This window comes from Loxodonta africana, chromosome 22 (genome assembly GCF_030014295.1).
Source record: "Loxodonta africana isolate mLoxAfr1 chromosome 22, mLoxAfr1.hap2, whole genome shotgun sequence".
NCBI lineage: Eukaryota > Metazoa > Chordata > Mammalia > Proboscidea > Elephantidae > Loxodonta > Loxodonta africana.
This window is the reverse complement of record NC_087363.1, coordinates 34,849,475-34,873,985: the sequence shown is the minus strand read 5'-3', so window position 1 is coordinate 34,873,985 and position 24,511 is coordinate 34,849,475. Positions and strand designations below refer to the sequence as shown.

Here is a 24,511-nt window from a genome sequence, read left to right as displayed (position 1 = left end):
AATTGTGCTCTACATTTTTCTCCAGTTCTGTCTGGGACCCTCTATTGTGATTCTGTCAGAGCCGTCAGTGGTGGAACCCAGGCACCATCTAATTTTACCGGACTCAGTCTGGTGGAGGCCATGGTAGATGTGGTCCATTAGTCCTTTGGACTAATCTTTCCCTTGTACCCTTAGTTTTCTTCATTCTTCCTTGCTCCTGAAGGGGTGAGACCAGTGGAGTATCATACTAGATGGCTGCCCACAGGCTTTTAAGACCTCAGATTCTACTCACCAAAGTAAAACGTAGAACATATTCTTTATAAACTATGGCATAATGCTATTTTTAATGGTTTTGTTTTATCTCCCAGGTCAGTGAGTAGTATCTAGGGTCGTAAAAGCCTGCAAGTGGACATCCAAGACACAACTGGTCTCTATTTATCTGAAACAACACTAGAAGAAGGAAACCTAAGAATCAGGCTAATTGCCTCCATGAACCACTGCTTCCTCTAACATGAGACCAGAAGAACTGGATGGTGCCCAGCTACCATTAACTAAGTTTCGATGGGGACACAATAGATGGATTCTGACAGAAAGGAGAAAAAAAGTGGGACAGAACTGCAAATTTCTAAAGAATCCGGATTTACTGGACCCGCTGAAGCTGGAGGAACCCCCAAGACTACTGCCCTGGGATACTCTTCAAACCTTGAACTGAGACTACCCTCCTAGAGTCATCTTTAAACTAAAAAACAGTTTAGCTCAAAAAGTAAAGAATGTCTTTAAAAGCTTGCAAGCAGCCATCTAAGGCACAAAAATTGGTCTCTATTCACCTGGAGCAACAGAAGGAGAGTCAGGCATAAGAGGAGGATATGGAATGTGTGACTAATCGCCTCCATGAACAACTGCCTCCTTTGCCATGAGACCAGAAGAACTGGATGGTGCTTGGCTATCATTACTGAACCGTGTGATCAAAGATTCTATAGAAGAATCCTGATCAAAAGGGGGAAAATGAAGAACCAAATTTATAATTCTCATGGAATCCAGATTTTCTAGAGCCATGGAGGCTTGATACACCCCTGAAACTATTGCCCTGAGATGATCTTTAAACCTTAAACCAAAAATGTCCCCTGAAGTCTTCTCGAAACCAAACAATAGCGTCATGGATTGAATTATGTCCCTTAAAAAATGTGTGTGTTAACTTGGTTAGGCCATGCTTCTCACTATTCTGTGGTTGTCTTCCATTTTGTGATCGTAATTTTATGTTAAAGACAATTAGGGTGGGATTGTAACAGCCTCACCAGGTCACATCCCTAATCCAATATAAAGGAAGTTTCCCTGGGGTGTGGCCTGCACCACCTTTATCTCAAGAGATAAAAGGAAACGGAAGTAAGCAGGGAGTTGGGGACCTCATACCACCAAGAAAACAGTGCCAGGAGCAGAGCACATCCTTTGGATCTGAGGTTCCGGTACTGAGATGCTCCCTGACCAAGGGAAGAATGATGACGAGCAGCTTCCTCCAGAGCCGACAGAGAGAGAAAGCCTTCCCCTGGAGCGAGTGCCCTGAATTCGACTTCCAGCTTACTGGACTGTGAGAGAACAAAAGCTCTCTTTGTTAAAGCCATCCACTTGTGGTATTTCTGTTATAGCAGCACTAAATGACTAAGACAAGTAAAAAGTATCTGCCTTGAGCATTATTCTCTTTTAAGAACTATCTGGGATCACGTGACAACAGCAACTCAAAAGGTCAGATAGGATCCTGAGGGGGCAGTGAGTTTGTTATTGGAGACAGAACAACTCAGAGAAGTAGTTTGAGAATGGCTGTACAACTCAAAGAATGTAATCAATGTCACTGAACTGTACGTGTAGAAACTGTTGAATTGTATGTTTTGCTGTATATATTCTGAAGAGAAACAAAATAAATAAAACTTTTTTTAAAAAAGTAAAGAATGTCACCCTTAAGTATTAAAATTAAAATTTAAAAGTAACCTTTTAAAAAATTATCTATATGAGGCCAAATGGATGACATAAGTGTGACATAAGTTTAAGGAGCAGTGAGTCTAAATGCGGGATGAAACAACTAGAGCAGAAATTATGAGAATGTTGATACAATGTGAAGACTGTAACTAATGTCACTGAACAGTATGCGTAGAAACTGCTAAATGGAAGCATGTTTTGACGTGTGTATTTTCAGCAAATATAAAATATATACACATATAATCACTGTTCATTGATGTATATATCCCCCATCCCATCTCACATACCTATTATTATTACTTTGTCAATTTAATAAACACCACACATTCATTGAAATTAAAAAAAAAAAAAAAAAAAACAGAAACACAGGGTTATCACGTGGGCCAGCAATTCTGTGCCTAGGTATATTCCCAAGAGAACTGAAAACATTATGTCCACACAAAAACTTGTACACAAACGTTCATAGCAGCATTACTCACAACTGCCAAAAAGTAGAGGTAACCTGAACGTCCACCAGTGAATAAAAGGATAAATAAAATGTGGTATATACATACGATAGAATATTATTCAACTATAAAAAGGAATGAAGTACCAATTCATGCTATGACACAGATGAAACTTGAAAACATTATGCTAACTGAAAGAGGCCAGACACAAAAGGCCAAATATTTTAGGATTCCATTTATATGAAACGTCCAGGATAGGCAAATCCATAGAGACAGAAAATAAATTAGTGATTGCCAGGGGAAAGATGACTGGGGAGAAGATGCTAAGGAGGACAAGGTTTCTTTTGGGGGTGATGAAAATGTTCTGCAGTTAGGTAGTGGTGCTGGCTGCACAAGTTTGGACAGGTTAAAAGAGTGAATTTTATGGTATATGAATTATATCACAATTAAAAAGGAAAAATATACCATGAAAGGGTAGCAACCTTTTTCACTACCAAGATGAACATCCGAGATGTTTATTTCACTACAGACACCAAATCTGGGTAGTCTCTCTTCCGTTATTTTTATATATATTTAAAAAAACCAAACCCAGCACAGTTTGAACCCGACAGCTGCTCTGCAGTAGAAAGATGTGGCAGTCTGCTTCCGTAAAGATTTACAGCCTTGGAAACCCTATGGGGGCAGTTCTACTCTGTTGTATAGGTCGCTGTAAGTCAGAATCAACCTGATGGCAGTAGGTTTACTTTTGGTTTGGTATTAAGGAGACGTTTCTGTACCACTTCTAGGTCAGGACTTCACTTCTTCCAGTCAGTGCCATCCTTTCCTTCCCCTGACCCTAAAGGCTGCTCTCAAGTGCTTCTTCATATGCAGTCTAGTGTTCAGCATAGTAGGAGTGAGGGGCAGGGACAGCACCTATAGTACTAGCAACTGTGTTAGGGGCTTTGCAGTCATCTTCTCATCCCAACCCTGTAAAAGTGGGGGTCTTGAGGCTTGGTCCGATTCAGTAGCTTGCTCCAGGTCACACAGCTAATCAGTGGAGGGGCTGTGCTCAAAAGCCAAGTCCATGTTTACCTTCCACCTTAAGAATATTGTCGAAACCATAATCTACCAGACTGCGTACAGGCAGGTGTGTGCTCCTTCTCAAATCCATATGAGAATTTGGAATGTGGCTGATCTTCAAAGATCAGGGAACAAACCATATGAGTTGGAATCGACTCGACAGCACTGTGTTTCAAAACCCTTGCCCTCTGGTAGGAGTTCCAGGATGGTGCAAATGATTAATGCGCTTGGCTGCTAACCAAAAGGTTGGTGGTTCAAATGCCCCCAGAAGAGCCTCAGAAGAAAGACCTGATGATCTACTTCCAAAAAATTAGTCATTGATGTGTGAAACATTTCATAACGTGGAGGAATCTGGAAGGCAGTATGCTGAGTGAAATTAGTCAGCTGCAAAAGGACAAATATTGTATGAGACCACTATTACAAGAACTTGAAAAAAAGTTTAAACAGAGAAAAAACCATTCTTTGATGGTTACGAGTGGAGAAGGAGGGAGGGAGAGGGGTTTTCACTAATTAGATAGTAGATAAGAACTATTTTAGGTGAAGGGAAATACAACACACAATACAGGACACGTCAGCACAACTGGACTAAACCAAAAGCAAAGAAGTTTCCTGAATAAACTGAACGTCTCGAAGGCCAGCATAGCAGGGGCGGGGGTTTGGAGACCATGGTTTCAGGGGACATCTAAGTCAGTTGGCATCACAAAATCTATTAGGAAAACATTCTGCATCTCACTTTGGAGAGTGGTGTCTGGGGTCTTAAACACTAGCAAGAGGCCATCTAAGATGCATCAATTGGTCTCAATCCACCTGGACCAAAGGAGAATGAAGAATATCAAAGATCCAAGGTAATTATGAGCCCAAGAGACAGAAAGGGCCACATAAACCACAGACTACATCAGCCTGAGACCAGAAGAACTACATGGTGCCCAGCTATAACTGATGACTGCCCTGACAGGGAACAAAACAGAGAACCCCTCAGGGAGCAGGACAGCAGTGGTATGCAGGCCTCAGATTCTCGTAAAAAGACCAGATTCAATGGGCTGACTGAGACTAGAAGGACCCTGGAGGTCATGGTCCCTAGGCTTTCTGTTAGCCCAAAACAGAAACCATTCCCAAAGCTACCTCTTCAGACAGAGATTGCACTGGACTATGGGATGGAAAATGATACTGGTGAGGAGTGAGCTGCTTGGATCAAGTAGACACATAAGACTATGTGGGCAGCTCCTGTCTGGAGGGGAGGTGAGTGGGCAGAGGGGGTAAGAAGCTGGCTGAATAACACGAAAATAGGGGGTGGAGAGAAGGAGTGTGCTGTCTCATTAGGGGGAAAGCAACTAGTAGTATATCCTAGGTGTAAATAAATTTTTGTATGGGAGACTGACTTGATTTGTAAACTTTCACTTAAAGCACAATAAAAATTAAAAAAAAAAAAAATTAGTCATTGAAAATCCTGTGGAGCACAGTTCTATTACGATACACATGGGGTTGCCATGAGTAGGAATCAACTCCATGGCAACTGAATTGGTTTTTGTTTGTCTGCCCTCTGGTAATCTTAGTTCTCAAACCAATGAAAGAATGATAACGATATCTATAATTACAGTGCTCAGATGATTATGGTTTGCTATCACTTTTAAACACCGACATACACCTACCGGATCCTTAAAACAACCCTCGAAGGAGGAACAGTCATTATCATTCTCACTTTCAGAATCATTCATTCCTTCACCAAATATTAACTGGGCAGCTCCTATGTACAAGGCACTTGCCTAGACACTTGCATATATGTTAGCCCATCATTTAGAGATGAGGAAACAGACACAGAGAGGTTAAATGACTACAAAGAGTCACATGGGAAGTAACTGGCAGAAGGGAGGAGCTAGAGCTCTGTTCTCTGGTTCCAAAAAGCTTTGGTCCAGAGTCCTGCCCTTCTCACTGTGCTAGAGTGCTCAGGATGACCTCCAACATCTCCTAACTATGAAGACAACTACTCTGCCAGATTTTACTACTGGTCTCTCAAAACCCATACATAGAGGATGGACCCGCTGCCACCCACCGAACCCTGTGCCCAGGCACAGGGGATGGGGGACACAGCCCTGTGGTTACTCTGCTCTCCGCCCTTCCTCCCATTTCAGGGCTCCCTATGGACAGGCCATCCACTTACTGCCTTTACAAGATCTGTACCACCTGAGCTATTCTTCCCCAAGTTTTCCTTTAAAAAATTTACTTTCTTACTAAATAAATTTATCGAAAAACATAATTTTGTATCACTGTCTAAATGGGAAACCAGAATCACTTGACGTGAGTAACAGGTCTAATATAAGCCCCTTGCCATTGCCCCTTCACAGACATCCACTAGGGATGCTCTCCACTCCCTCGAGGAGCCTGTGCCTGCCACCAGGGCACACTGAGTGCCCACACGGGTGGCTGCTTGAGGCTTGCACCTGATGCTCAAGTGTCCAGTACAACCCTGCACTTTTGCCTCCACCAGCTAGCTTTTATGCTAAACAAGAAACAACTGAGTAACACCAGTTATAAATAAGTGATACTGCAATAGCAGAGTTTAATTTGGCATCAGGAAGCAACAGTATAAAAATAGCTGTTTCTATGAGAACTAGGTTAAATGCTTTGGGAAGGTAATTAAGGCAAATCTCTTAAAAACAAAAAAACAACTCATGTTCAAGTAGGTGTGGACGAGAAAAACCATAAAAGACCTGAGGGGACGTTGTAAACCCTTAAGAAAACTTCCGTACTCAGATTACTTTGCAAATCGCTTCACTTTAAACAAACTGAAGCTGGAAGCTGTAGACAGTGCTTCGGGGTGTAGTTTCCCCATAAAAAACAACTGCGTGAAGTCCAGCCAGTGGGCTTATACTAGAAGGAAAGATGAGCTGGCAGAGAGTTTTACAGCAGTGACAGGTGGAACAAGGTCTTGGGATCCCTGAAGCAAGTGAGTACCAGAGCAGAGAGAAAGTATGTGCTGATGAACTTGCTGCTCAAAAACTTACAGCAGAATGATTCATTTATTGAGGCTTTCTCCCAGCAATTTAACTAGGGAGCCCCTCTACAACACTGTTAACACTGTTCTAATGATTAAGATGTTACCAACAGAAATGATCACACCAGAAGGAAACCCTGGCGCAGCTGGAGAGGAAAAAGCCGAAAACAGTTAACAGTGGCTGCCTAAGGTGCTACTGGAACTCACAAACTGCGACACTGTGTTATTGACAAATCAACAAATCCTGGAGCTTCTAAAACTATAAATCCTGACCAAAAAGAAAATACAGACCATAGTTAACTCAATTCGGACTAGATGAATTAAAGATAACATATGGATTATGAGTGACAGTTTGTGGGAATCTGAAATTATAGATGCAGAAATTACACGTTTCATGTACACACACACACACACACAAAAACAGCATGAAGAAGAGGAGATGAACTCCAACTTAGAACACAAAACTACTCACACAGCAAAGAAACACCAGCCTAGTTTCCCACTGTACTGGGCAACAGCTTGGACCAGAGGCCAACGGTATGTTGCTATAGACAGGGGAGACACACGCTGTGAACGCTGCACCTCCTCCTGAAAACAACCTTATATTGCTGATTTTATTAAGTAAACGTGCAAAGGTGGGCTTTAAGTTAACACCTGTGTCCTTTCTCATGGTTCTCTACCTTAAGGGGTTTTTTTTTGATTAATCAATCAGAGTCCAAGCTCAGACAAGAAATCTACTGTAGCTACAAAAATAAACACGAAGAAAACAAAACAAGGTTATTAAATTCTAGCTAGATACTATTACCTGCCGAAGGTTCTGAGCCATGTTAGAAAGTTAAACGGCACCAATTGGAGGCATTTTTCTGAACTGAATCAGAAAGATTAAGGATAACTGAAAAAGGATTAGCTTCTCAGGTAACGCCACACATTTGCCACACTATGAATCCAGATTCACCTTGCTTGACTGAGCATGAGTCCCTCACTTTGAGTCAAGCTGCCCACTTGTCTTCCTCAAGAATGTGGCCCTTCTCTCATGTTCCCCCACCAAGACACCCAAAAGGAGGCAGGCAGAGAACCCAGTCCAACAAGAGGCAACTGAAGGGAAGAGCTCAAGAGAAGTCCTGCCACCAGGTCCCCCACTATGTGTAAAGGGGGCATGGGGCTCCTCCCTACAGCTGGCTGTCCAACCCTCCTTCCCCAACCCCTCCAGCCTCTTCTCTGGACTCTTCCCACTACCTTTCCACATCCCCCGGTCTTCCTTCTTTTGGAGGAAAACCCCTTGCTCGACCTCACTGCCACTTCTGGTGAACACCCAACTTCTCTTCCCATTCTTATTTCTCAATGAACACTGCTCGGTTTGCTCACCAGAAGTTTACGCCCCATTTTCTTACAGCATCAGCTCTGTCTCCTTCACATTCAGGTCAAGGAATATTTACTCAGCACCTCCTCTGTGCCCAGCTCTTTGGTGGTCAACAGTGAACAAGGGCTTCCAGAGCAAATGGGGTGAGGGGTAGACCATCCACCGTGTGGCACCAATTTCACATGATACGAAGAGGAATGGGGGGAGAGGCTCAGAAGAGTACTGATTTCCAGAAGGTCAACAGTAATTCCCCAGCAGCCAAAGTCAATGTTCTCCCCTTGGGCTCACTTTCCCTAGGTAACATGTGACCCAGATGACTGACAACAAGCTGGTCCCCATACTCTTTACCCACCCCCTCCCAAAACCTTTACTTTCCACTAGCCCTCAGACTGTCCTTTGCCCCCTCTAGAGGCCCTTCCTCCTCTGGCCTTCTCTTCATAGGCCTCCTCCCAGTATACCCTGAGAACCTATCTCTTCTTCCCCTGGACTCCCCTCTTCCAGGAGCCCTTCCCAAACCTGGGTCTTCACCAATACCTCGCTCCAGTCATAGTCTTACCCTTCCTTCTGCCAACAACCTGTTTCCCAACCCTAGCCTCCTGATTTCTGATCCTGGTACAGTAGTCTCCTCATCTCTTATGTCCAAGAATTCTGAGGTCATCTCTGAGTGCAACACTCTGCTGGTTCTTCTTTTGGAATATGGCTCCAATCCATACCCTCGTCTTCATTCTCAATGAGTTCTACCGTGGGTCAGGCCATTATAACCACAGACTGCCTACCTGCCCTCCAAATTCAGCATAGCCCTACACCCAGGCCCCATGGCCTAAGCAGCTAACGCAGCACCACCTGGAAGCACGACCCTGCTCTCTTGCACCCTTTTAGGCAGGTCCACAGCCCTCGAGTGGCCTGCCCAGACTCTACCCCTGACTCACCTCCCCAAACTCCCTGGATATATGTGTATCCAGCACCAAAATCCACTCTTACAGCCCCACTCCCCTCCTCTGCCTATCCAAACCTGCTTCCATCCCACAGCTCACTGATGTTACCTCATCTCTCTCACCCCTACCTTCCTGTCAGAAAGGAAAGAGCATGGCCCACTTCACAGAGCTGTCTCATAGACCACACAAGCTGGCACGTGTAAGGGTGCATATGGCTCATGGAGGAAGGACTCATGACTGGGCACCCTGGCCGCCTGCACCCACATGGCCTCTGTTTGAATTCGTTGGTGCCCTGACCTGTGTTACATATTCTGAACATCATCCCTGCTGAGCTGCCCTTCTAGAATCACTTCAAATTCCAGATGCCTCCCCTTCCTCGAACCCCTAGAATGCACTGGGTAGTGAATTACATGCCACTCTGAGGTTTTTTTTTTTCCTGAGGAAGCCACATCAGCTGCGGTCTTTAACCACTGAGTAAATCTCTGTTACTCTCTCCATCATTTAGTCTTTTCTGCCCAACTACACAATAAAACAAACAAACAAAAAAAACAAAAACAAAAACAAACCTGCTGCAGTGGAGTTGATTCCAAAAATAGGACAGGGTAGAATTGCCCCATAGGGTTTCCAAAGAGCACCTGGTGTATTCAAACTGCTGACTTTTTGGTTAGCAGCGATTGCTCTCAACCACTACGTCACTAGGGTTTCCTAACTATACAATAAGCTCTTTTAAAGGGAGGGGTTCACAGTGACTACACCATCCTGAGACCAGAAGAACTAGATGGTGCCCGGCTATAACTGATGACTGCCCTGACATGGAACGCAACAGAGAACCCCTGAGGGAGCAGGAGAGCAGTGGGATGAAGACCCCAAATTCTCATAAGACCAGACTTAATGGTCTGACTGAGACTGGAAGGAACCTGGTGGTCATGGCCCCCAGACCTTCTGTTGCCCCAGGACAGGAACCAGTCCCAAAGCCAACTCTTCAGACATGGATTGGACTGGACAATGGGTTAGAGAGGGATGCTGGTGAGGAGTGAGCTTCTTGGATCAGGTGGACACTTGAGACTATGTTGGCATCTCCTGCCTGGAGGGTAGATGAGAGGGTGGAGGGGGTTAGAAGCTGGCGAAAAGGACACGAAAAGAGAGTGGGGAGGGAGGGAGCAGACTGTCTCATTAGGGGGAGAATAATTGGGAGTGTGTAGCAAGGTGTATATGGGTTTTTGTGTGAGGGACTGACTTGATTTGTAAACTTTCACTTAAAGCACAATAAAAATTATTATAAATAAATAAATAAATAAAGGGAGGGGTTCAGTTGAGTAGTCTTTGAATCTTCATCACACCATTCCTGGCCTTGCTGGGAGTTACCCCTTAAAGAAAATTGTATTTATTTTCTTTTAAATGATAGAGGAAGTAACTCTGAGAAGCTGGAGTTCTGCAAACAGCAGCTTAAATAATCGCAGGAGCCTCTCACGGCCCCAAAGGACAGTGTGACAAGATACTACAAGTTCATGAGAGAGATTCCAAGCAGGGCCCAAGACCCACTCACTCATCATTTCCACAGAAATGGCAGGACTGAGATATTTACCTTGAGAAGGACAAGTACCCAAATGGAGAGAAGAGAGTTTGGAGAAAAAAGATGGGTTGAGAGGGAAGGCAAGAAGGGAAAAAAAGTAAAAAGAAAAGAAAAAAAAAGTGAGAGAAGGGAGGAAAGAAGAAAGGGCAGGAAAGAAATAAATATAAATAAAACGAGGAAGAGAGGCAGAAGAAAAGAAACACACCAGAAAAAAAGGAGGGAAACGAAAGCTGACATCTACGGAACCTGCTGTGTGCCAGGTCCAATGCTCCTGCTTTCCATGGCTCCCCAAACCCCCATGAGCAGGCAGTCCATGCCCTCCTTTCAGAGAAGCCCTGTGGCTTGCCCAGGGGCCAGTGAGTAGAGGCTGGTCTGTAGGCCCTGAGTACAGGCCTCTCCCATGGGAGCAGAAGAGGACTGAGTGGGTGAGCACACACTTCGTCCCTAAGCGAGGGCTCTGGCCTCAGAAACCAGCAAACCAAGATCCACACATAAGCCAGGATCCACTGCAAGCCAGGATCCAGTACTCATATATGTGCTCTGTTTACGTGCCATGAGCCTGAGGCTCAGAGGGACAGAGAGGGTAAAAAACATGCACTGAGAATTCCGGCAATTAATCATAAAGCTTTCAGAAATTCAATTATTTGCACCCAAACCTTTTGGGTAATGTATTGAAACAAAACATAAAGGCAAGCTGGGCCAAGTGTGTGGCCCTTTCCCAGGCTTGGGAGAGGCCTGAACTTGCCACACACTGGGGCATCCTGGCTTCAGGCAACAGAGGCAGTCCTGCCCAGCATAAAGCAGAGGGGAGTGGAGTTCAGCAAGACCCCAGAGGCAGTCCCCTCCTGCCCTGGGTTTTAGATCCAATCTGCTGTCTGCGTTCTAGGAGCACGAGGGGTTCCAACCCTTCCCCGCTGTATCAGTAGGACCCTTAAGCCCAGCACCACAGCTCATCCATGCAGGCCAGAGCGACAGAGGCGATTCCAGTGCTGCGTCCCTGCTTGTCCCCAACCGCCTCCACCAAACTCCCTCACAGCTGTGGCAGTCACCACACAAGCCAGGCCCAGGCATGCAGACGTGCATGCAGCATGACCTTTATCAACACAGAAACCACCTCAGGCAAATTAAAAATATATATAGACAGCAAGATACTTATATATTGGGTATAGGTCTATATATCAGAAAAAATGCATACAAACAAATAGAGTGTAAGTTTTAGGGTTGGGACAGTAGAATTCCACAAACAGCCAATATTTATGAAGCCTTAGTTTTCTTCCTAGTCAAGCAGGATACGAACTTACCTCCTGGGATAACGGTGAGGATGGACTGATGGGCTGATAGACTGATTCAGTGAAATGTGTGTGGGAAACACCAACCCCAGTGGCAAGCATATAGCAGGGCTCCATGGAGCCAGCTATGACAACTCTGCAGGTTCCATGTCCTAGGAGACGCTGAGTCTAACCATATCAGCCCCCATTGTACAGATGAAGAAATAGCACACCCAGCTCAACAGTCACAAAGCTAGTCTGGAATGCACACATTATAAGAGAAGCCCAGTGGCATACAAAGGATTTGAGATTTGGCATTCAGCCTCATCCCAGGGAGGGAGGCAGGGCCAGCAGAGCCCCATGAGGGCTCTGAGAAGAGGGCCTTGGCTACAACAGAAAGAAGGAAATAGAAAATGGTTTGAAAAGCAGGAGGAAACATGAAAGGAGTTTGGGAGAAAGGGCATCAAGACTGCTGGAAGATAGTAACATTTAGTGGAAAAATAAAGACAAAAGCCTAGAACAGAATGCTGTCAATTTTGTAATAACAAGTACCTCAAATTATGTACGTGTGGGAAAGGCTGACGGGTCTGGGGAAAAAAAACTTTAATTTGATGCCTTGGAAAAATTGTGGATAAATTTTTATCTTCTATTTTGATTTCTGTTAACAATGATAAATGCTTATGCAAGAGTAATTTTAAATGCTTCCAGAGATGAAGAAATCACAAAGAAAAACAATCAAAGAATCTGACTACATAAAAATTAGAAACTTCAGAATGTCAAAAAAAAAAAGCAACTAAAATGGAAAGAAGACAAACACATGGCAAAGACTTATACGTAACAGATATGACAGGAAAGAGTTACCAGCAGTAACTTTATTCATATAAAACACTCCTTAAAATCAAAAAGAAAGCATTAAGATCTCAAGAGGAAACAGACAAAATACATGGGCATAATTCACACACTACACGTGATCCGACCGAATGTGGAAAGTATAGAACAATATCATTAATACCACACACAAGCAAAATTTTGCTGAAGATCATTCAAAAACGGCTGCAGCAGTATATCGACAGGGAACTGCCAGAAATTCAGGCCGGTTTCAGAAGAGGACGTGAAACCAGGGATATCATTGCTGATGTCAGATGGATCCTGGCTGAAAGCAGAGAATGCCAGAAGGATGTTTACCTGTGTTTTATTGACTATGCAAAGGCATTCGACTGTGTGGATCGTAACAAACTATGGATAACACTGCGAAGAATGGGAATTCCAGAACACTTAATTGTGCTCATGAGGAACCTTTACATAGATCAAGAGGCAGTTGTTCAGACAGAATAAGGGGATACTGATTGGTTTAAAGTCAGGAAAGGTGTGCGGCAGGGTTGTATTCTTTCACCATACCTATTCAATCTGTAAGCTGAGCAAATAATCTGAGAAGCTGGACTATATGAAGAAAATGGGGCATCAGGATTGGAGGAAGACTCATTAACAACCTGCGTTATGCAGATGACACAACCTTCCCTGCTGAAAGTGAAGAGGACTTGAAGCACTTACTAATGAAGATCAAAGACCACAGCCTTCAGTATGGATTACACCTCAACATAAAGAAAACAAAAATCCTCACAACTGGACCAATGAGCAACATCATGATAAACAGAGAAAAGACTGAAGTTGTCAAGGATTTCATTTCACTTGGATCCACAATCAACAGCCATGGAAGCAGCAGTCAAGAAATCAAAAGACGCACTGCATTGGGTAAATCTGCTGCAAAGGACCTCTTCAAAGTGTTGAAGAGCAAAGATGTCACCTTGAAGACTAAGGTGCACCTGACCCAAGCCATGGTATTTTCAATTGTATCACATGCATGTGAAAGCTGGACAATGAATAAGGAAGACCGAAGAAGAACTGACGCCTTTGAATTGTGGTGTTGGTGAAGAATATTGAATATACCATGGACTGCCAAAAGAACGAATAAATATGTCTTAGAAGAAGTATAACCAGAATGCTCCTTAGAAGCAAGGATGGAGTGACTGCATCTTACATACTTTGGACATGTTGTCAGGAGGGATCGGTCCCTGGAGAAGGACATCAGGCTTGGCAGAGCACAGAGTCAGTGGAAAAGAGGAAGACCCTTAACGAGATGGACTGACACAGTGGCTGCAACAATGGGCTCAAGCATAACAATGATTGTGAGGATGGCTCAGGACCGGGCAGTGTTTCGTTCTGTTGTGCATAGGGTCACCATGAGTCGGAACAGACTCGACAGACCTACATGAACCAACAGCAACACATGAAAGAACAACTGTTTAATAAACTTAAGGAAAAAAGTCTGATCTCACCAGTAATTAAAGAATTACATATTAAAACAAGAATAAAATACCATTTCTTTCCTACTACATTTCAAAATGTACTTTTAAATTATAAACCAAAGTCAGCTGCTGATACTTGTATAAGATGGTACAACCCTCTTAGAGTAATATGGCAATGAACAACAAAAGATTTAGAAATGCCCATGCCCTTTGATCCAGTAATCTGGGACTGGGGATCTATGATGAAGAAAAAGCCGAAAACATAAAGTTGAATGGTGTACAGAGATGTTCACACCAGGGTTATTTATTTGTAAAAATGGAAAACTTAAGCTAGTCTAAAGGGTCGACAACAGTGCTGGTTACATGAGAAGCTGTTACATAAAAGGTTAAGTAAAGCAGAAATCAAAAATGTAAATATCTCATGATTACAACTGTATGTTTTTAAAAAGGTGAGGAGGATACAATGGACAGTAAAAAGACACGCACCAAATAAACCAAAATGTCAACAGCGGCTATCTTGAGGAAAGAAATTTTTGGATGATCTCCACTTTCTTTTATCCACTTTTCTGTATTTTTCAAGTTTTCTTTAAATTACTCTTTGGATAGAAAAAAATGCACTTTATGTTTTAAACACTTTTCAGGTTTTGACACTTACGTGATTCACCATTCCATTTTTTCCTCTCTAGACAGAACAGTTCTTCATATATGGCCCAGCGTTTACACGGACTTACTCAACAAAGGACCATAAGAACGGTTCTTCATGTATGAGCCAGTATCTACAAGGACTTACTCAACAAAGGACCGTAAGAACGGTTCTTCATGTATGAGCCAGCATCTACAAGGACTTACTCAACAAAGGACCGTAAGAACGGTTCTTCATGTATGAGCCAGCATCTACAAGGACTTACTCAACAAAGGACCGTAAGAACGGTTCTTCATGTATGAGCCAGCATCTACAAGGACTTACTCAACAAAGGACCGTAAGAATGGTTCTTCATGTATGAGCCAGCATCTACAAGGACTTACTCAACAAAGGACCATAAGAAAAGGAAATAATCACTTAAAGACTTTCTTTGCTGCTAATGATCTATTACTAGGCCATCTGACTCTGCCTGGCCCCAGGCCACTGAATACAACCCAAAGAGCAGCAAATTATGGCTCCTGTTCTTTATCTGAGTTGGGGGCAGGTAGGGGGGAGGGGGGAGTCTGAATGAGGAGAGGAAGAGCTTCGCAGGCCCCTCCAATGGTCAATTTTCTCACGATAACAGCCATAATTACACCTTCGACCAATAAATTAAAACAGAAGTAGTAATTTAAACATGCCAGTGAGGATTTTCCTTAAATTTAATTAATTGAAATTTTTAATATTTACCCTTAAAAGTATCCAACGGCTGCCTTAACTCCCCCAGAAGTCCCATTTATACAGCAAACGACAGACATTGCATGGGTTTTTTTAAGCAGGAGTCAAAAGGACCTGTACTCCCCTTTCTGACAAGTAAATAAAACAGCAGGGAGATCAAATAACTCACTAAAAAGAAGATATAATTTTTTATCTTCCTTTTTACAGTCACATATCCACTTCCGCAGGGAATAACAAAGTCTGAATTCTTATGCAACACTTATCTAAATGTGTCGATTTTATCGGATTGATGAATTTTGCTAACAAAAGGCACTGCTAGGAAATCTTTTATGACATATTTGGCCCATTCACAGGGCTGGAGCTTTAATTTCACCAACTTGAGAATTCTGAGGGAGAGCTGCAGGTGTTGGAGCTGAAAAAAAATCATAAACAGGAAGGCATATCAATCTTTATGACGGGGAAACAAAAACACTTTCTACTTGTGTGCCCTCCACAGACAGGCGTGAAGGAGAAGTGGCAGTGGCAGGATATTGTCTTGGGCTGCATAGCAAAGAGGAAGTATCACTGTCGCCCAGTGACCACTATTTAGTATTGATCAAAAGGGACTGGCCCGGAGAGGAAAAGAGACAGTGATAAAACAATGAGGTTTGCCAGCGCTGTGTACTCAACAAGGACATGTTCTCATCTTCTTCACAACATCAGAATAAGTCACTCCCGCAGCCGCCTGTGCAGCCAGGTGGCTTTAGGTCCCGTCGTCCCCATGCCCCTCTAACTGTCCCCACCTCCCCAGTTCAGTAGCATTGCCACCTTTCTGCCCCCATGGGCCTCTCTTCACAGAACCTTCTCTGATTATAACCAGAGCCAAACGCTCAGCAAGGCCTTTTGGTTCTACTCATTAAAAGAACCCCCCAAGTCACCTCCTCTTCTCCATCCCTGCTTAACTTAGGGCCACAACTTCTCTCCCAGGGAAAACCGTCCAGTCTCCTCCTCCCCCATCTTCCAGCTGTCTCCTGGATCTCCTGCCTGCCACCTTCCACCTGCAGCCAGTGCTCTCTTAATGGGAACACTTGATCTAGTACCTCTCCGCACAAAATTTTTCAATGGCTCCCCACTTCCCAAGATAAAATTGTAAACTCTTTGGCATGGGACACTACAAAGGTCCTTTGTGATCTAGCCTTTCCCACTCTTGTTTCCAGCAGCAACATTCAACTGTCCACCCATTCAACCTTCAGTCCATCCATCTATTTATCCATCCAATTTTATAAGCCCCTCTGACAGAAACAGCTAATTGTTCACCAAAGTTCATTCTTCCGTCTTGATCACTGGGTTGTAGATAAGCAGACGGCTGGAGAGCACATTTCCTGCCCCCCTCGCACCTCAGTATGGCCAATATAACCAGTTCTGACCAAGTTCTCATGGGCAGAATACAATGGAAAACACTGGACACACTCCTCTATGTGCCATCCCCTTCCTGTGAGCTATGACACAGGAGTACCTGTGAGCAGCTCTGACTACTAGACGAGGACAATCCTCTAGGAGTGGAGTGGCAATAAGATGGAGTCATCTAGGTGTCGGAACAGCATGCAGAGAAGAAGCACCCGCCACACTGGACTGTTCATGTTAAGACATCACCTGAGAAATCAAGTTCTAGTTCCCTAATGCTGCTACATTGTTTGGCTTCTTTTTACAGCACTTTAAAAGTAAAGTAGTCTTTACCCTACTTACTATAGAATTTGATTTGAGCAAGCGCCAGGCAGAGGTTCCACTTCCTAGGACCTGCCTGCCCAATGAAAGAAAGCACTTGCCCTCCAACCCTTCTTAAAATGTGAACAGGCTCCTCCTTAGCAAACCTACTTGGTGTTCTCTAGGGTCTTCTGCATTTTCTTGGTCATTTTATCGATTGCTGCCTGTCTCTTCCCCTCGGCTAAGAGGTCTATTTTGTTCAGGACCACGAGCAGCTTCTGGCAGGCAATCTGCCCGATCACCAGGCACTCCGCTGACTGGGTCTGCATCCCCTTGGTCACATCGATGACCAGCATCATCAGATCAATGATCTGGGCTCCTGAGATAAAAGAAAACAAGGTTAGATGGGTATGGATCTGGTGCACTCTTCAGAAAGTTGCCCAATGCCCCAGACCAAGCAAAGCCTGCCCAACTGATGTGCTGAGGTAAGAAAGAGTAGGCAATGTAGGGCAGAAGCAGCTACACACACCTCCAAAGCACCAGGGAAGGTGTGAGGTGCCTGGACACATGTGTCTCACTGAATCCTCCTGACCACCATGAGGGACAGATGTCCTACCCCATCCTGAGATAAGGAAACGGAGGCCCGCGAAAGACAGGCTACTTGCCCATGGTCACACAGCTAGTATGCAGCAGAGCTGGGTTTGGATGTAGGTTTGTCTGATTCCAAAGCCCACACAAGGAGAATACCCAAACGGAAAAGTTCAGTGTTTTATGCTAAGCAAGTGCCTAGATACTCGCCCTTGCTGAGAAAGCAGAGGGAATGACCAAACGAGGCCAGAAGTTTGGGGCGGGGGAGGGGTTCTCCTCTGTGGTTCCTGTGTCTTTTCCTCACAGCACTTGTGGCTTCATTGGGATCACCTCATGGGTGGCTGGATTGTGTCCACTCACTTCTTTTGTCCCTTCTGCTCTGTTTAGGAGGTTCCTGTTCTTTTTGGGAGGTTGGGTACATCCATATGTGTACCCTGGTTGTGAGCATGGCCCTAATGTACACACCTCAGCCACCCCTGAGCTTCAAGAGCAGCCAGACAAATTACAGAGAGGTCAATAAGGAGAAGCCACTGAAGTCATGCTGGGAAGACTACCTTAGCTAGTGAAGTTACTAAGTCCTTTTCAATGGGATTTGGAGTAGCTGCAACAACAACAAAAAAAGTGTTATTTTGGAGTTGCAGGAATATAGAAATATTTTTGCCATTGAAATCAATGGAAGTTACGTTTTCAGTTTATAACAATTTGCCCTATGAGGGGTTTTCAGGACCAAATCATGATCTTTCCCTAGGCAGAAGAAGGCTGTTCTGTGAATGATTCTGATGCTTCAAACGCACAGCGGGGAGAGGATGGGCAGGACGAAGGGGAGTTTTTATCTTGTTAGCACACTTACTGTGTACCTAGGTCATCTCAATCTCCACTCTGCCCTCAGGGAGGGTTATGGTCCTAGTGCCTCAGGTGAAGAAATTGGAACTCAGAGACATGGGGTCACTTGTTCAAGGTCATGTAACCAACTGGCACCAAAGGGGCACTACAGACAAGGCCCCGCCCGACTCAAAGGCTGAAGGCTTCTTCCCCAGTCTCCACTGACCTACCAAAGGTCCTCTGGGCTCCCCAAGGAGAGGAAATATGTGCCAATGACTTTGGACAGGCCCAGGAGTACCCTAATTCTCCTCCTTTGTCTTGTGCTCTGCCTGCCCCAGCCTCCTCACTGACCTCTTCTGTCACCTGGGGACCCAGACTGAGCTGTAGTCTGGAGGAACCTGGGAGTGGTAGGCCCAGAGCACACAGCAGACAGTGTGAGCATCTCCCTTGTTGTGTCATCATGTGGCAGGACCAGGCCTCTACTACAGGGGAGCTGGGGCGGGGCGGGGGGAGGGGAGAGCACTGTTCTGCCATCTACATGAACAGACAAATTTATTTAAAAGATACCTGACTTTTTTAAAAAACAAGTCTAAAAAATCTCATTGTCTGATAGACTCCTCTCCCTTCCGCTCCCTCATCTCTACAGTATCACTAGCTCATCTCCTAAACCTATCTTCACTTTCCATGGCCACACCAGGCTCATGTCAGTGGTTCCCTGATGGGCACCTGTGCTTCAGGCTTGTCCCTCTAAAACCCATCCTCCAAAAGGAACTTCCTAAAAATACGTAACTGATTCATATACTGTTGGGAAGGGTTAAATCTGTACAACCCCTATGGAGGCCAACGTGGAAATAGCTATCAAAATGCATGCAATCTCCAGCCTAGCCATGTCTGCACACATTGAAGTGACCACTGTCACTACAGCCTGGTAGCTGTAGCCAATGTTGGGAACCATGTAAATGTCCATCAGTACGGTACAGGTTAAAAAAATAAATAATGGTGCACCCATGAAAGAGAATGCTACGCTACTATGGAATGATCTACAAGACAGAGTGAAAAAAGCAACAGGCAGAACAATGTGTAAAGAGTAATTTGTGTTAAAAGGTGGAAAAGGTATACATGTGTGCTGTATCTGAATAAGTATATGCTTCCATACGCAAAAAAATATTTCTGAAGGAATACAAAAGAAACGAATAACTTTTGGTTGCCTTTTGGGAGAGGAGTGGTGACTGGCAGGCAGGGTACAGAGGTAGGAAAGAAAATTCATCACTGCACACTCTTTTATACTTTTAAATTTTAAACAGGGGTATACACTATCCATTCAGAAATAAATACAATTATAATTTTAAGTACATAAATAAGTAAATATAAAATAAAATATAGTCTTGACCATGTTGCTTTCCTACTAAGAGCCCCACTATACTACGAAGAAAACCAAGCTCCTTATGTAGCCCCCTTTTTAACTAACAGCTGCTGCACACTTACTCTGTGCCAAGCACTATGTGAATGCTTGATTTACACCATTCTTTTATTTGCTTCTCATTGACCCTGTGGCCACAAGATGCTCACGCTTGCCTCATGTACTGTGAGCTTGAGCCCCACTGGGCCCACAAGATGCAACTTACCATCTCCCACAACCCTCACGACCACAAGCAACCTGCAGAGGACAGACAGCCCAAAGGTGAGTAGGAATGCCTTCGGATTTCTAGCCTGTGTGCCACTGTCTGCGGAAACCCTGCTGGTGTAGTGGTTAAGCGCGATGGCTGCTAACGAAGAGGTCGGCAGTTCAAATCCACCAGGTGCTCCTTGGGAACTCTATGGGGCAGTTCTACTCTGTCCTATAGGGTCACTATGAGTCGGAATCAAATCGACTCGACAGCAGTGGGTTTGGGTTTTGTTTTGGTGCCATTGTCTGGGAAGACTGGGAAGCCATCTTCAGAGCAGAATAATTCCAACACCCAGCCCGATGTCCTCAAACTCTGGTGTGCTTGAGAATTACTGCACAAAGCTGTGCACACAATGTCAAGGCTTCTCTACTGCACGGGTAACTTATGGACTATTCAAGAGTAATTGCAACTAACCAGGCCCTCTCTAGAGCCTAAACACCACCCACTACCTAGCCCATACTATTTCTTACCGCACTTTGCTGCTGTTGTTAGGTGCAGTTGAGTGGGTTCCAACTCATAGCAACCCTATGTATGATAGAACAAAACACTGCCCAGTCCTGTGTCATCCTCACAATCGTTATGTTTGAGCCCACTGTTGCAGCCACTGTGTCAATCCATCTCATCAAGGGTCTTTCTCTTTTTCACTGACCTTCCTACTTTACCAAGCATGATGTCCCCTCTTCAGGGACCGGTCCCTTCTGATAACATGTCCAAAGTACATAAAATGAAGTCTTGCCATCCTCACTTCCAAGGGGCACTTTGGCTGTATTTCTTCCAAGACAGACTTGTTGATTCTTCTGGAAGTCCATGGTATATTAAATATCATTAACCAACACCATAATTCAAAGGCATCAATTCTTGTTTGGTCTTCCTTATTCACTGTCCAGCTTTCACATGCATATGAGGCAACTGAAAATATCATGGCTTGAATGAGGCACATCTTAGTTCTCAAAGTAACATTTTTCCTTTTTAACACTTTAAAGAAGTCTTTTGCAGCAGATCTGCCCAATGCAATATGTTGTTTGATTTCCTGACTACTGTTTCCATGGGGGTTGATTGCGGATCCAAGTAAAATGAAATCCTTGACAATGTCAATCTTTTCTCCATTTACAGATAAGGAAATTGGGGCATTAGAGAAGTCTGGGGATTGCCCATGGCTACACAGCCAATAGGAGGTAGAAAGGAGATCTGAACTCCAGTGCCCACTGTGCTCTTGGCCACTGTGCCACACAGCCTGTCCTTCCTCACTGGGACCCCAGCTCTGTCTGTGGCCTCTTCTCTCACAATCTCCACCCCACTCTCCACTTCACCTTTGAGAATCAAGACCCACACTCCATGTTAATTCTTGCCCCTTCCTTGCCTTGCCTTTGCTCATGTCCCTGTTCTACCGAAAACACCTACCCAAACCTCACTCACCCCTGACCCTACCCTAAGAGCCCCCACAGAACAAGGCCTGGGTCTTCAATCTGTATTAACAGCAGCTGGTACAAGAGCCAGCTCAGGGCACGGCTTAATAAATCTTTGGTGGACTGGATAGAGCAGTTTTAGCCCTTCTCCCTCCTCTACCCCTCGTCTGCTCCACCTTATTCACCAAGACTCTTTGACTCTTTGCCTTCTCTCTGATTTAATTTCCTATTGGTATACAAAACTACCAGGAGTGCTGCTTCCTCCGGTGCTGAGGGCAGGGCTGACTCAAGTACTTAAAGTATTTAGCCCATCTTGCTCATTTCTGTTGAGTCATGGGGATGAGGAATGAATCTGACTGATGCACCTAGAAAGATAAGTGCCAGCAGGACCCAGACACTCAGGAACCCCTGTGGGACTCACTTGCTGCCTTAGGCCGGTATCTACAAGCTGCCTTTGTTCGAAAGCCCACAGCTCTGCCCCCAAAAGGCCAGGCTCTCTGCAGATCCTTTGCAGTACAGCCAACATGAGGGGCCTTGGAGGGGACTAGAGGTCACTGAGACTTCACTGGCCAACTGAGAACCAGAGTCCCCTGGAAACCAGGGTCAGCTTCAGGCAACAGCCCACTGCCTGCCAGCGGCTCTTGGTTTACCCTCATTTCTTCAACAGATTTTTGATCAGACGACAGGAAGTGACATAGCTGGCCCGTCTTGACTTTTTCAGAATCCATAGTATTTCCACAGAATGAATCAAACAGTGTCCTTACCAATTCCCACGAACCCAGGGTAGGAAATCATTCTGAGACTAGAGAGACAGAGTGAGCGAGTGGGTGGGAAACACAAGACAAAAAACTGAGACTTACAAATGACCCTCTATATTTTTCAATCTATCAGAGCTTTTCATCTAGTTGTACTGACTATAGAATTCTTTAAAGATCTGCAGAATAATTATAACAGGGTTAAAGCTTCTCAGTACTTTTAAAAATTAAAATTTCCAATTCTGTAGATCATATATCCTAATCATTTCAAAAATAAAAATAAAAACATACAAAGGTCAGCATTTAACAAACTATAAGTTATCTGTGAGATGTAATTTTCCTTCTGAGACTGAAGAAAAAAAAAGTGCATTCAAAAAAAAAAAAAGCTTCGTCTGGAGAAACTGAAAATAAAACTTTAAATGTTTAAAAACCTCCAAAAAAAAAAAAAAACAAAACACCAAAAGCTATGGATGGGCATTCTAAGAAGGGGAAATAATATAAATTTAAAATAAAGAGAAATTTATTTTCAACTGGTGACTTGTGAAATAGTCAATAAACAACGTAAATACATTAGTATCACCAATATAAAACTGCAGTTTCAATTTATATCTTGCTGTTATTACCACCAAGGAGCCCTGGTGGTACAGTGGTTAAGCACTCGGCTGCTAACCGAAAGGTCAGCTAACCGAAAGGTCACACTAGCCACTCAGCAAGAAAAAGATGTGACGGTCTGCTTCTGTAAAGATTACAACCTTGCAAATCCTATGGGACAGTTCTACTCTGTCCTATAGGGTCACTATGAGTCAGAATTGGCTTGACAACAGTAGGTATGATTTTGTTTTTATTATTATTGCTACCATTTGCCACATATATTATTAAATCTCTTTGTGCCTCATATTCCTAATTTGTATGATGAGGAACATGACGGTGCCCACCTCAGTAGATCATTGTGAAGATTAAATGAGATAAGACAGGCAAAGGGTTTAGAACATCACCTGGAACACAGGACATCTTTAATAACGCTCACTGCTTTGACGACTTTCACTTCTCCAACTACTATTGTGACACATGTACTGTGGTGTTCTAAATATCTTTATCTCATTTTAATCACATCTGAACCACAACTCTGAAATATGGGTATGATTCCCATTTTACAGATGAGAAAACAAAGACTCAGAGAGGTGAAGTAACAAACTCAAGGTCAAAGAACAAGGATTCGGTCAGAGAGATTTAAACTCAGGTCCACTGACTTCTTTCTACTAGAGTACCCTGCATCCCTGAGCAGCAAGACCTTACTTCCAGAATAAAATCACTGCTCTGTATGTGGGTGAGAGAGGTTCCATGCCAGTGAGCCCCCGTCACCCTTCACCCTCTATTGGGTGCTCCAGGGCATCAGAAGGCAGGTTTCAAAATGTGGCTCCTCCAAGCCCAGACTGGGAGTAGGTGCCCGTGAGTATAACCTCAGTAGGACATCACTATTGCTGCTATTTTTGTTCATTTATTCAATGTACTCTTGGTCTCCCCATTTTACAGGTAAGCTAAGACAGGTTAAATAACTTGTGCAAAGCCATCCAGCTAGAGTAGAGAACCCAGGATTGATGAGGCTCCAACACATGCTGCAAGGGCAGGGAGGCAGGGGTGCCGTGGGAGGTAGAGGGTGGGGAGGCAGGGGGAACTGTGGGGAGGGGCCAGGCACTATCAGGAGGCCCAGCTCTGCCCATGCAGCCTCAGGCCACTCCAGCTCTTGACCTGTCCGAGCCTGAGATCCCTCCTCTGTGGAACGCTGCTGCAGACACGATGCCTTAGGTACAGGAGGGTGCCCAGCACTGTGCATGGCACACATGAAGAGCTTGATCAATGTGTGCTGCTATCAGTATTAGTGTTCCTTTCACAATGCCCAGCACTGAGTAAGGGCTCAAAAAGTGCCTGTCTCCTTCCCTAGGACTCACAGGTATCCAGAAGACTTCTTCATGGTAAAAATTGTGGTCCTTTCCACAAGGAGGGAGAGTATTGACAGCAGCTCAGAACCAATACTAACAATACTTCCCCCACCTCCAGCAGCACCCACAAGGTGGCCCCTCACAGGCCCTTGATAGGTGCCGGCCAAAAGAGCCTGAAGGACCATGTGCACCAATGGGCGGTGAGCAGCAGAGCCTGTGCAGGCAGGGCTTGATATTGTCCTAAGTCATCAAGGTCCACGACCCATCAAGAGTGAAACTTGGCTTCCTTCCCTCTAGGAAAATGATGTCCCGCAGCAAACAAGAGCAGAAGAATAGGTTTCTGACATGTGAGAGCTGCCAAGTATGAGGTGGGTGTAGAAGTGACCCCACTCCCAGTGGAA

General features: G+C 44.4%; 1 protein-coding gene across 1 annotated transcript in view; it reads right to left on the bottom strand.

The window, feature by feature from the left end:
• The window catches only part of EEFSEC (eukaryotic elongation factor, selenocysteine-tRNA specific), a 300,712-nt gene that overhangs the window by 175,469 nt on the left and 100,732 nt on the right, over window positions 1-24,511 (bottom strand). Inside the window, exon 2 of the mRNA XM_064274793.1 lies at window positions 17,104-17,311. Coding sequence (XP_064130863.1) covers window positions 17,104-17,311 — 208 coding nt within the window. The remainder of the gene's footprint in view (window positions 1-17,103; window positions 17,312-24,511) is intronic.